At 38.6% G+C, this 14,990-nt stretch overlaps 1 protein-coding gene across 1 annotated transcript in view; it reads left to right on the top strand.

Moving 5' to 3' along the window:
- The window catches only part of LOC124712210, a 128,559-nt gene that overhangs the window by 56,050 nt on the left and 57,519 nt on the right, over positions 1-14,990 (top strand). Inside the window, exon 5 of the mRNA XM_047242506.1 lies at positions 12,012-12,130. Within this exon, the coding sequence (XP_047098462.1) occupies positions 12,012-12,120 (109 nt within the window). The 3' untranslated portion in view covers positions 12,121-12,130. The remainder of the gene's footprint in view (positions 1-12,011; positions 12,131-14,990) is intronic.

Here is a 14,990-nt window from a genome sequence, read left to right as displayed (position 1 = left end):
TGAATTAAGCCGTAATGTCATTGTTTGCAATTCAGTTGGACTGCTCAGTACAACTGACATGCCTCACAGCAGATGAACATTGACAACACTTTCTTTGAGCCATAATGTTTCCCACTAAGTCCCACTATGCATTTTTGAGGTCAATTATGAAATAATGTTGATGCAGAAGGTCTAACCCTAGGATCATGCTGCAGCCCTTGCTTATATGAGACACACACTGTTTAAACTTAGATGTTCCCAACAAAAAATTCACCAACACTGGCCCCAATGGTCATAAATCGCTATTCTCTACTCCACACAACCTGTAACATGGCAGATTCCAGAGCCTCCAACCCATTACCTCTCTTGAGGCAACTGACACATACACCCCTGTTCCCAACAAAATCGTATACTGCCTGTCATCTGGCACATCTATTATGGCACATTTTGCCTCTGAATTCTTTAGTTTTGCTAGTAACTACTGATGGTGGCTCTGTGGTTCCCTCTTTAGCTTAACAGACCACTTTTACCCCCAGACCGACTCTGCAATTACCCCTATATTGTCATCTGTGATCCATACTACTACCTCCACTAATTTGCCTATAGTACATGTCATTCCCCTTATTCCTTCCACAGTTGATGACATTGCCTCTGCACATCCCCATACAACCAAAAATAAAACGTTTTATGTTAGAAGTGAATGCATATCTTTGATCCCTTAATCCATAGGATATCAGTCTCTTCCTACTCCAGTGCTAGTATCAATGCAGCATAAAGATCCTTAGTTGGGACAACATCTTAGACAACACACCCAGTGTTCACAAAAAAAATGCACTTGTCAGACCTGCTCAAATGTACTCGTGTTGCACAATGCTTCTGTACAATACATGAATTACTTTGCTTCACCCACCAAATAGAATCTAGCAATTGGCAATCGGCGATAATTGACTATCTGACCAACCCCTTAAGACAGCTGATGACCTGAGATCCCAAGAATGCTAACACATCCTCAGACACACTTACAGAAATGGGAGAAATTAGAATTTACCAACCTCCTCTGTCTAATCATGAGCATTCTGGATTCTCTACACTATCTGGCTGTATGTCCAAAATCATTACAAGTGCAACAAATTACCGCTACTGATTTGGCACAAGTGGCAGAATTCCCAAGCAAAATACATTGTGTACAATGAACAGGCACTCCCCCATGCATCCCCAACATTCCCTTTATGTGATAACTCTACCAGTTCCTCCAGTTATACAAAAGTAACTTCAACATAACTGCAACCCCTGACCCCATTACTGTCACCTCACAAAAAAGAGTGGGGGGAGTCCCACTCCCATTGAATGACAATCCCCCAATGACAATACTGCAGGCTGCCAATGTTGCCATCCGTGACACCACTCTGGAGGATGTCTGGATATGACAACCAGGGAACTAGGGAGGTCAGTGGTGGGGACAAAGTGCCCCATTACAAACACTGTTGACATAATACAATGCCTTTATTAGCTTCAGTACATATTGCTTTGTAGCTCAGTGAGGCAAACACATTTCTCCTCATTTATCCTGGCCAGTGATGATTTATAGGTTGCAGTGCCCACTTTAAATGCTGTGTTGTCATCTGGAAATGTTGATGGAAGGCCAATGGACAGCCAGCAGCTTCCTAGACCATAGCTGTGATGTCAGCTGTGCATTACTTCTCTCAGTAATGGCAGTGGCCCCTCTGGATGGCCCCCTTTGGCCCATATGTGTTCACTACCAAGGGACTTGAAGACTGCTCTGCTTGGGATTTGACACATTGCCCCTGAGCAGGAGTCGGACAGTGGCTTGTACTGTGGTACTGAGTCCTCCTTGGAAATCACCACTGGTGGCAGGAGGCAGTGGTGGCAGGCTGGCAGAAGAGGGCCACTAAGTCCCACTAGGAATTTAGTGCTGAAGGCAGTGGGTGCTGCCTGGAGTCAAACCCATGGCTGCTTCTGGTGACACTCCAGTGCCCTGCAGCTTGACAGAGCCTCAGCATCATGGTGGAGCTGCAGAACTCAGCACCGATACAGGTGACTGGATGATGAATCAATGATGAATCACTCCTCCTTCAAAATAAAGCACAATTTGTTCCTCTCTCTAGCACATCTGTTTCTCTAAAACTCATGGCTAGTCATGTCATTCATAACAGTCCAGACCTGGTGTGGTGATATTGCCTCACTCATTGTGGTGGCTATTGCTGAGCTGTGCTATTTTCTGCTGCAGTCTGTAGCCTTCTTTATGCAACACACTTGCCTGTCTGTTTTACAGTCCAACATGTATCAAATGGGTAGCTTCAAGCTCATTGCAGCTAATGCGCTCCTTCTGGTGTATAAATTTCCACTTCTTATTACGTTTCTGCTAACATGTAGACTGTGGCACTACATTATCATCAGATTCTAGATCAGCAGCAAGGACAGACTCTGTTCATTCCTTCACAACATAACATCTGTGCCTAACCTATTTCTCCTGGTCTTTCTGATCTCAATGTGCTAACTTTTGGGATTTTGATCACCACCTCTCTGATGGTCCCACAAAAACAATTTCCAGTGCAAAATTCACCAATCACCTACTATAACTCAATTCCAATGGGTGTCATCCATTCCACACCAAAAATTACCTCCCTACATCATTGTTATCTGCACCTGTAGTGGATGGCAGGAGATATTAAAACATGCTGACAACCATGTTAGAACTTTTAAAAACAAAACATATCTTCTGTTCATTCCTCCAAAACATAAACATCTGTACCTAAACTATTTCTATCAGATAGTCCACAAACAGAGTTCTTCATATAACACAACTGTGAACCAGTTGCCAACCAGTACTACCTTTATCACTCAATATCATCCTTGAAAACTCAGTCACCTACTTTACTAAATTTTCAACTATGCCTTGTCACATCTCGCAATGCATGATGTTCTACACAAATCATACCCTCATCTCCCATATTTAGTAACACAGTATACACAATATCCCAATGCATCATGATATGTTCAATTTACTTACGATCTCCTCACTATGGATCTATAGAACAAAAGGTATACCTAACCTAATCTCATTCTTGCTCATAATGAAGCATACCATAGGTCATTTTTCTGTGCATGTTTGAGCCACAAGACCTGTTTACTGATACTGTCATGTAGGTGTAACAATGTGTAGGTAGAGCAGATGGCAGACTTTGGTTCATTGCTGGTTCATTAGGAAAATGCAATTAATCTAAAAAGGAAATTGCTTACAAACCATTCATGCAACTCACCCTAAAAAGTACTCAGGTGGGTGAGACCTGCACCAAATAGGGCTAACAGGTGATACTGAACTTTTACAAAGAAGGGCAAAATGAAATGTCATATATTTGTTCAACCCATGGGAGAGCATCACAGAAAAAACTTGATATGACAGACACTTGAAGGCTGATGCAACAATCCTATGAAAGCCTACTTACAAAGTTTCACAAACCAGGTTTAAATGAGAAATCTAGCACTATATTACAGTCCTGTATGTTTTACTCCCATAGGGACTGCAAAAACAAGATTAGACTAATTACAGCATGCACAGACACATGTAATCTATCTTTCTTCCCATGTGCCACATGTGAATCAAACAAGAAGAAGTGGTGCAATGAGAAGTACTCTCTGTCATCCACTTCACAATGGTTTGCAGGGTATAAATGTAGATGTAGATTCAACCCCTCACCTACTCCTACTGGAATTTCTATGGAATTCTAGGTAGTTTCACATTTTAAAGTAGCCACATCATATATCAGATATGCTGCAATTACTATACACCATTCTATGCGAGCATGACAAATTACTAGCTGGCTACTCATATGAAAGATCTTCACCAAACTGTGACTAACCACAAAGTCAAGCTCCTTGGTGCTGAAATTGCTTCTTCCAACCCTCATGGCATGAAATTTAGCCATTAGTTACCATGCCTAGCTGCCCCTTTTCCACTTCCTTACCTCCACACTTTTCTCTTTTGTAACTTCCCACCCCATTTCACCACAGTCTTGACAATGTATTCATTTTTTCACTACATACCCCCCCCCCCCCCCTCCAACCTCACAAAAAAATTACAGTGACTTTATTTTGTGTTGTTTAGCGTGCATAATTATTCTTCTGCACCCCTCTTAGACCCACCTGCCACCCACTTTCTTCCCTCCCTTTATTTCCTTAGCCTCTTCTTGTCTCCTGCGTCATCCTAATTCCCCTCCCCCAAATTGCATCAGTAATTTCCCTTCCCATAACACTTGCATGAACAACCACTAATAAACAGTCAGTTTTGCTTTATATGTTGGGATTTAATTTGTATGAGTACTGAAACTAGGAAAAACTAAAGGTTTGTACAATTTTCAAAGCTTTTGCATGTGGCTATACTTCACTCTTTAGTCAGCTGGAATCCTCATATTTATTTATTACCATTTGTTTCAGTGAAGCCACATATGTCTTCATCAGACAGGAGCTCAGCATCTTGAACTGCTTGAACAGCACTCTTTCTCCTGTAGTGTAAGACTAAAAGTGTGATAATTGGTGTTCATGTGATTAACAAAAACTGAGGAACATCATAGGCCTCGCTATATTTTCTTGTGACATTCTAAGGTGGAATTTCTATTATAATATGAATGTTCCATGTATTGATATAGTATTCATTAGATATTTATGCTGACAGTGATGTAGCTTCAGCCTAGTCAGTCAGAGAGCTTGGTTTCCAACTGTCACCTGTGATGAAGCAGCAGAACAATAAGTTTTGTATTTAATTTCTTCTGTGTTCCTTTATAAGTTAAATGTTAAATTATGTAAGTGTTTTTGTGTTGAAGAAATGTTATCTCACATATTTGTAACTGTAAAATGTACATTCAGGCAGGATGATTGATTGATTGATTGATTGATTTTTATTGTTGTAGAGACCTCAGAGATCATCTGAGGCATTACAAAAGTCATTATTACACGGTATAAATGTTACACAAATAATTACAAAAACAAGAAAAATATTACACAATATAAATATTACACAAATAATTATGGTACCTTCACACAAATACAAAACAGAGAAACTTCTGGTACAAATTGATATTGCGTAGTAAATTTAGCCAATTACAGACTTACATAGAAGCATATAAAAACTGATCACAAAGCGTAGTCATACCATATTCTTTGCCTCCCTTAAAAATTCATCAGTTTCATAAACGCTGAGCTCAAGAAGAAATTCTTTTACTTTTCTTTTGAATTGTTGAATTGGAAGATCCCTGATATGTTGGGGTATGGCATTAATTAATTTTATGGACTTATATAAGAAGCACTTTTGTGTTTTTTTATAGTTACATTGGAAAGAAACTAGGTCCTGCTTGTTTCTTGTGTTATAATTGTGTTGCATGTCATACTGTCGATAACTAGGATAGTTTTCCTTAATATGCATTACACACTGTAGTACAAATATTGATGGAAGGGTCATAATCTGTAATTTTTTAAAGCTTGGCCTACAGTGAGCTCTGGGTGCCAAGCTACATATCAGTCTTATTGCCTTCTTTTGTAGTTTGAAGACATTAGCTGCCTTACTTTGATGTCCCCACAGTATTGTACCATAGGAAATGTGACTGTGTATTAAAGCAAAATAAACCACTTTAAGTACTGGCACGTTTAACAAAGACACCGCTTCCTTAGAGCAAATATTCCTTTGCTAATGCTGCTTCCCACTTTTTCTATATGGCTACCCCAGGATAATTTTGAATCATTTGAGATTCCAAGGAAATTAACAGCATTTGAACTCTGCTCAAGTTCAGTGTTATTATTCCACGATACATACAAGTCTTGTATTTTTTTTTTCGGTTGACACAAAGGGAATTAGCTTTACACCAATTTTCAACTTTGACAGTGCACTGGTCTGCTTCATATTTCACCTTCTGAGCTGTTTCTGCAGTTATACAGAGTGCAAGATCATCTGCAAATTAGTAAGTCCTAGTTGATGGCCCAACTATGTTACATGGTAAGTCATTTATATAAATAATAAATAGAATTGGGCCAAGTACAGAACCTTATGGGACACCCATGCCCACAGGTAAGTAATCTGATTTTGCACCATTAAAAACCACCTTCTGCACTCTATTACTTAGATAAGATTTTATCAATTCCAGAGCACTTCCTATAAAGCATAGAATTGCAGTTGGTTCAATAAGATTTCATGAGACACAGTGTCGAAAGTTTTTGATAAATCAAAGAGTTTATTCTGAACCACTAGCTTGCTTCCTAGTTGCTTCACACACTGTGTTAAAAGTGAAAAGGCAGATTTAACAGTTCCTAACCCTGTTCTGAAGCCAAATTGACTATCAGTGAAGATTTTGTTTTCTTCAAAGTATTTTACTATTTGATTATTTAATATAGCTTCTATCACTTTAGACAAGATTGGCCTAATTGAAACAGGCCTAAAATTATCACAACTTGAGAGGCTGCCTTTTTTGTGTATTGGAGTGACTTTAACAAACTTTAGTGCCTTTGAGAACTGTGCCTCCAAAATACATGTATTTACTACATGTGTTATCAATTCTGTCAGTTGAACTGAATCACACTTTAACATGGTTGAACTTAAACCATAAATGTCATTACTAAAACTGTTCTTCGTTTTCCTCAGTATATTAATAACATCCTGTACCTTGACCAGTTTAAAGCTAAATGTACTTTCAGGCTTTGTGGTGTTTCTCAGGTAGTATTTATGGTCAGTGGCTATATTGGAAGTGCCAATCACCTTTATTATTTCTTGCACCTTCTCAGTGAAGAATGTATTTAACTTTGCAGCATTCAGATTACTGCTTTCAGCCTGTGAAGTCATTTTTCTGTTGCACTGACTGTTAATGAGATTCCACATTGCACATGTCTTATTTTCAGATGTTAGTATTATATCTTCATTTTTTTACACCTAGCTTCCTTAAAGGCCTGTCTTAATCTTTTCTTTTTCACTCTGAGCATGTCTTTAAATACTTGAGAACCTGTACTTCTATACCAGTCATAATATTGATCACACTCCCTCTTGATCTTCAACACCTTTTCATCCTTGACCTTATTTACTCTAAGTGCCTTTTTATTATTTAGTAACTTAATGGGAAAGGACATGTTAGCATATACAGAAAGAGTAGATATGAGTTCTCCCACCTTTCTATCTACTGCATGTTCTCGATGAACCTGCAACCAATTACTTTTATCAATATGAGACTTAAACTTATTTAGATTATCATAATTGACTACACATACTTTCTTTCCTGCCATGTGCACTGAGTCAGTGTTACAATTTCTTGTTATATCTGTTCTAAGAAGTAGTGGCCAGTGGTCAGATACCCAGGTCTTAATTACCTCTGACTTGAGATGCATTAACTCATTTGATACAACTATATTGTCAATACAGGTACCAGAACTTTTACAATGTGGTCTTGTTATTTCAGTGGTTGTAATATAAAGACCAAAAGAATTTAATAAATTATTTACCTATGAGCTATAGATAGTGGACAGCTGAAAATTCAAATTGAAATCCCCACAGATTAGTATCCTACACTTATACTTACAGACTGTCTCACATAAAGACACTAACTTGCTAACAAAATCATCTGTTGAATTGCCTCCAATCTTAGTTGAGTACAAAGGCACAACTATTAAGTTTAAATCTGTTAACATAACAGCTGCAATTTCACATAACATTTCTAGAGATAATGCTGTAACTACTGCTATTGGTTCATATTTAATCCCTTTTTTTATAAATATAACACACCCACCATGATTTTTATTAGTTCTACAATATTTGTCAGCTAGGGTGTAGCCCTCAGGGCAGTATTGATCTATTTCATCATGCTTTAACCAGTGTTCTACGAGACAGACTACATCTAAGTGATAAGTCTCTATGACATCTTCCACTACTTCCAAGTTATTAGATAAACACTGTACATTCCAGTGAAGGACATTGTACCACAGTTGTCATTCGTTTGTTTGTTTTGAAGAGCTAAACTGTTTGTTTCAACATAATCAAGTCAGTCGATATGCTCCCAGCTGTTGCCTTGTATGCACCAGCAGAGCAGCGAGTTATGTATTTAGCTTCTTCTGTGTCCTTTGTAGTGTAATTCCTATTTACATGCTGCATGTTTTTCTATTTAAGAGATATGACCTAGCATTTTTGTAACTGTAAAGTGTAGATTCAGGCAGTCTGCAGCCCAATTGTCTTGTTTTGAGTGGCCAGCTACACAGCTCAGAAAAGTGTCAGTCTCCATTAGTGACATGTCAAGAAGACAGCAGATTGCACATTTAAATTATTCTGTGTGCTTTTATAATTTATTTCTGAAGTTAGTCATTCTGAGATGGGTAGGATGTGTGTATGCTGTTTGCTGACAAGGAGGAGGTGGCCACATTTCATGAACAGCTGTGAACAGCTGACGATGTGTTTGACTATGGTCAGCCATTTTTCGGCTGCTGCCCCAGGATGTAGTGCTGGCAGAGAATCTTGCATATTATGTGGAAGACCTCAGGCTGTTGATTGTTTCACCCACAGGCTCCACTACCAATGTACCTTCCTGTGTACCCAGTGCAGTGGGTCCATCTTGCTGCAAGGTGAGTGTGCAGGCAGTAAATCATTAACATTGCTTGAGGAGGAGGGTCAATGTGTAGGCTTGCTGTTTGCCCTTGCCCATTCACCCTGTGAGTGGACAGGTGTCACTCCTTCACCAGGGTCTGAGCAGGAACACAGAGGGTGGAATTTGCTAGTTATTGGGAGCATCAGTATTAGGCATGTTATGGAGCCCCTTGGAGAAATAGCAATCAGGACCAGAAAGAAAGCCAATGTGCACTCAATATGTCTCCTGGGGAGCCTCATTCAGGATAAAGAGATGACCTTTCATGCAGATATCGAGCATGTAGAGTGGAGTTGACTGCAAACTGTGGCTCACATCAGCAGTAGTGATGCCTATTGCTTGGGTTCTGAGGTCATCCTCAGTTCATACAGGTGGCTGGTGAGAGTGGTGAAAATTGCTGGCCTTGCGCACAGTGTGCAAGCAGAGCTCACAATTGCAGGATTGCTCCCAGAGTAGGTTGGGGTCCTTTGGTGTAATCTGTGTGGAGGGTCACAACTGAAGGTTTCACCAACTCTGTGATGGTCTTGGGTGAAGATTTCTGGACCTGTGTTATTAGGTGGAGAGATGTAGAACTTCCCTTGATAAATCAGGAGTGCACTACACAAAAGAAGCTGCTACTACTTGGATAGCAGAATACTTGTGGATGGGAGTTTTTTAGGCTAGGCAGTAGTTTCAGGTACTATGATGAATACTTGCCAATTGACAGATAGTGAAATAAAACCATGTTCAGAGTAAAGATTTTTCAACTGTGAAAATATTATCAGTAAATTGTTAAAGTATTCATAACAAAATTTCCCAATTTAACTGCTTTCCAGGAAATTTGTCACACTCAGATTATTTTCAGAAACAAGAGCAGGCTGAAACCCAAATTTGAAAGCTCTGAAAATTTTATTGAGTAATGGAACACCTATTGGAAAGACAGATTAGATGCCATAGGATGGGAACCACTAACTGCAGTCAACAAAAAAATTGCCTCTATTAAGATCGAATCTGAGTGGGATAGTGATATGTATGACAGGTCTAGATGAAATCGAGTAAATTGCTGGATGTTTTTACCAGCTACCTGATTCTACCATGACCGTTTTACATCATTTGAAGAAAGTCTACAGTGTGGAGTCAGGGGGGTAGTGATAATGGGTCATCATAGCAATGATGTTTACTAAAGTTAATAAATCAATCAAGAAGGCTAGGAGAGTGTTTTTGCTAGAAAGAGCAGATGAACAGTTTTCAGTATCTCACTTAGATAGTGAACTGACATTACTTAGTTCGAGTAAGATGGACGTAGAGAAATTACGGGCAAAGTTTAAACAGATTGTAAATCATGGTCTGGAGAACTGTGTGCCTAGTAAGTAGATTAAGGATGGAGAAGATCCACCATGATTTAACAACAAAATTCAAAAAATACTGAGATAGCAAAGGCAGTTGCACTCTTGGTTCAAAAGGGAATGCACAGACAATTACAGGCAAAGATTAGTAGAGGGATCTATGTGAAAAGCATACAACTGCTACCACCATCATAGCTTAGCAAAAGATCTTGCTAAGAACCTGAGAAAATTCTCGTCTTACGTAAAATCACTAAATGGGTCAAAAGCCTTTATCCAGTCGCTCACTGACCAGCCCAGCGTGGCAATAGAACATTGCAAAAGGGAAGCTGAAGTATTAAATTTCACGTTTAAGAAATCATTCAGATAGGAGAATCATACAAACATAACATCATTCACCATCACACAGACTCCTATTGGAGGATGTGGCAATAGGCAGCCCTGGCATAGAAAAGCAACTGGAAAACTTGCAAACAAATGTCACCAGATCTGGATGAAATCCCAGTTCAGTTTTACAAAGAGTACTCTACAGAATTAGTCCCTTATTTAGCTTGCATTTATCACAAATCTCTTGCCCAGCACAAAGTCACAAGCAACTGGAAAAAAGTGCAGGTAACTTCTGTATATAAGAAGGGTAAAAGAGCAGACCTGCAAAATTACAAATAACATCTTTAACATTAATTTGCTGCAGAATTCTTGAACATATTCATAGTTTCTGTCCGTGAATCAGCATGCTTTTAGAGAGCATTGCTTGTGCAAAACTCTGCTTGCCCTTTTCTCACCTGATATCCTGCAAACCATGGATGAAGAGCAACAGACAGATTCCATATTCCTAGATTTCCAAAAAGCATTCAGTGTGGTGCCTCACTGCTGACTGTTGATGAAGATGTAAGCATATGGGATATGTTTGCAGATATGTGCGTGGCTTCTTAAGTAGTAGAACCCAGTAAATTCTCCATGATAGCTAGTGTTCATCAGAGAGAAGGATATTGTCACTAGTGCACTGGAGAAGTGTTATAGGGGCACTATTATTCACTGTATACATAAATGATCTTATGGACAGGATGATGAGCAGCAATATGTGGCTGTTTGCTGATTAACTCACCAGATCTGAATGGAATCCCAGATTGATTTTACAAAAAGTACTCTATGGCACTGGCCCCTTCCTTAGCGTGTATTTATTGTGAATCTCTCACCCAGTGCAAAGTTCGAAGAATTTCAAAAAAGCTGGTATCTCCTGTGCATAAGAAAGGCAAAAGAATGGACCCACAAAATTACTGACTAATATCTGTAACATCAATTGGCTGCAGAAGTCTTGAACATATTTTTGGTTCAAATATAATAAATTTCCCTGAGATAGAAAAAACTTCACTCGACAAATCAACATGGTTCTAGAAAGCATCACTCATGTGAAACTGCCATTTGTAGCTGATTGTAATAGATTCTACTGCTGCAAAAATACACTTTTCATAAGGATCACAAAGATTGGATAAGAAAAATTAGGGGTTGTATGAAGGTTAGTAGATAGTCATTTTTCCCTCACTGTATTTGCGAGTGGAACAGGAAAGAAAATGACTAGTAGTGGTACAAGGTACCTTACACCAACTATCATATGGTGGTTTGTGGAGTATGCTTGTAGACCAGAATGTAGTGAGCAAGGTGTTTTGCTTCAAACAGAAGTTTGGATGTATCTAGCTTTCAGAATGTTATGCAATTGTTACTCTATGTGCTCTAGGATTTAGTTGAAATATATCTGAGGTGGTATGCTTGAAGTTACTGTTCATCAAATGCAGCTATTACATTTCATGTACCAATTACAAAAATTTGAGAAATATTTCTCCTACCATACTGAAATTAGTCTGAAGCATAATGCTCCATAACAGAAAAAGTGTGTAAAAAAGTTTTTTGAGTGAAACCATTGTCTGAAAATTATCTGATTCCATTAGGATAATGCAACGCAATAAAGTTTCAGAAGCAGTGTAAATACTGAATGGAAAAATAATATCATAAAAACTAATTACATTAATTAAAAATATGCAAGTATTGCTGGAATTATATAACAAAATCACCACTTCTATTGCAGACCACTGACTGACACATTATCGCGTGAGACACAGTATGTGAAAGAAGAAGCAGGTCCTCCCATTAATTTCTATATTCCTAAGCGATGTAAGGGAAGAAAGAAGAAGTGATCTTTATCAGGTGAGCAAAGTGATTCAACCAGTAAGAACTGGTCTCTGCTCGAATTACTCTGAAATAAATATAATCTTACATCTGCACTACTCTTCAGTTGTTAACATAAATGCTAATTTTTAATTTATTACAAGTGAACCTGGCAATGCTTTACAATTATTAAATACATTTGGGAATTAGATGTATGTGCATTTCCTCTCTCCGTTCACTGTCCATTAATGCCTGCCTCTCTCTCTCTCTTTCTCTGATGTACAGCCGTGTTTGTTGTTATTGCAAATTCAGAATCCATAGTAGTAATGTCTTCCCCATGAACCATGGACTTTACTGTTGGTGGGGAGGCTTGTGTGCCTCAGCGATACAGATAGCTGTACCATAGGTGCAACCCCAATGGAGGGGTATCTGTTGAGAGGCCAGACAAACATGTGGTTCCTGAAGAGGGGCAGCTGCCTTTTCGGTAGTTGCAGGGGCAACAGTCTGGATGATTCACTGATCTGGCCTTGTAACTCTAACCAAAACGGCCTTGCTGTGTTGGTACTGCCAATGGCTGAAAGCAAGGGGAAACTATACAGCCGTAATTTCATGCAGCTTTACTGTATGATGATGGCGTCCTCTTGGGTAAAATATTCCAGAGGTAAAATAGTCCCCCATTCAGATCTCCGGGCGGGGACTACTCGGGAGGATGTTGTTATCAGGAGAAAGAAAACTGACGTTCTATGGATCGGAGCGTGGAATGTCAGATCCCTTAATCGGGCTGGTAGATTGAAAATTTAAAAAGGGAAATGGATAGGTTAAAGTTAGATATAGTGGGAATTAGTGAAGTTCAGTGGCAGGAGGAACAAGACTTCTGGTATAGGAGTAATGCAGGAGTAGGTTTAATAATGAATAGGAAAATAGAAGCGCAGGTAAGCTACCACGAACAGCATAGTGAACACATTATTGTGGCCAAGATAGATACAAAGCCCACACCTACCACAGTCGTACAAGTTTATATGCCAACTAGCTCCGCAGATGACGAAGAGATTAATGAAATGTGTGATGAGATAAAAGAAATTATTCAGCTAGTGAAGGGAGACGAAAATTTAATTGTCATGGGTGACTGGAACTCGATAGTAGGAAAAGGAAGAGATGGAAGCGTAGTAGGGTAGATCACATAACTAATGAGGAGGTATTGAATACAATTGGAGAGAAGAGAAATTTGTGGCAGAACTTGACTAGTAGAAGGGATCGGTTGGTGGGGCATATTCTGAGGCATCAAGGGATCACCAATTTAGTATTAGAGGGCAGCGTGGAGGGTAAAAATCGTAGAGGGAGACCAAGAGATAAATACACTAAACAGATTCAGAAGGATGTAGGTTGCTGTGGGTACCAGGAGATGAAGAAGCTTGCACAGGATAGAGTAGCATGGAGAGCTCCATCAAACCAGTCTCAGGGCTGAAGACCACAACAACATCAGTAGTAATGTAATCAAAAGCTGATAAACCATAAATACAAGTTTTCTGCATTTTTTGTGAGAACCAAGTGCAAGGAAGGAAAAAAAACAACACATTGTTCTGTATACAATTTTTGTTTAAAAATATATACAATGAGAAAGAATTTGTATGAGAGAAATTATTTTTCAAATAGTTTAAATGACCTACTATTGTAGTTAAAACTGAGTGTGAGAAAGAAAACAAAACCATGCATATCCACAGCATGTCAAAGCACAGCATTTTCTATCTCGCATTTGGCTTTAACAGAAGACCTGTACATTGTTCTTTAAAAAATACAAAGTCTATGTTGATATGAATGTTTAGAGGATGTCCCACAAAAAGATGTGAAGTAAACTGGTCAAGATATTTTTTAGATTTTTGCTAATAACATTTCCTAATTACATTTACAGTTTAGTATATATCTATATAGATTATGAAAAGGAAAGTTGCCACTCACCATATAGTCGAGATGCAGAGTTGCAGATAGGGGCAACAAAAATACTGTCACAAATAAAGCTTTTGGCCCATAAGGCCTTCATCAAAAGTAAATGAAAGACTCTCTCTCTCTTTCTCTCTCTCTCTCTCTCTCTCTCTCTCTCTCTCTCTCTCTCTGTCACGCAAATGCAACTCACACACACGACTGCAGTCTCAGGCAACTGTAGTGACACTGGTGTGGCATCCTGGATTTTCTGCAGAGATTAAAAATACATAGTCCATGTCCATATATGTCCATAGTCTATATATTGTAAATTGGTCAAGAACTTTCTGAGATTTTTGGTAACAATGTTTCTCTTTCTGTGTTAACCATGAATTTATATATTATAAGATGGCACTCCTGTAGGTATGCAGAAACATGCACATATTCGAATGCAGTGAGGTGTCAAAATTTCAAAACAATCAGTGGAAAATTTTTTTGGGATTTGAAGTTTTGAACAAACAAACATTTATGTTTCTTTAGTAAATGTTAATGGAAATAAAAATGAGTACAGCGTATCAATCTCCTGTAGTTTTTGATTACTGATGTGGGGCCCATAATCACAAGTAACATAACATAAAATTTTCTATTTTGCACACTTAATCTCTCATACACTCAGACACCCAAACAAACATACTCATGTGAATGACAACCTTTACGAGCTATAATGTATAAGATCTGCACCCATATTATCTATGTTCGATGGTGAGTACCCTACAATAGAGGAATGCTCATCAGAATTTGAGTCATATCTCCATTCGTGATTGTATGCTGTATTTTCTTAAGTACCTGCTAGTGTTAACTATTCATCCATTTGGATTCTATTGTCCATAAATCCCCTTCTGAAAGAGAACCTGTAGAGAAGTGGAATTCAAATTACAATTGATAGTCAGAAGCACCTATTGTAAGCTACTTGTGTAAGGAA

The sequence above is a fragment of the Schistocerca piceifrons genome, chromosome 8 (genome assembly GCF_021461385.2).
Source record: "Schistocerca piceifrons isolate TAMUIC-IGC-003096 chromosome 8, iqSchPice1.1, whole genome shotgun sequence".
NCBI classification, from domain to species: Eukaryota; Metazoa; Arthropoda; class Insecta; order Orthoptera; family Acrididae; genus Schistocerca; species Schistocerca piceifrons.
The sequence above is the reverse complement of the archived record's forward strand: the minus strand, read 5'-3'. Positions and strand labels throughout refer to the sequence as shown.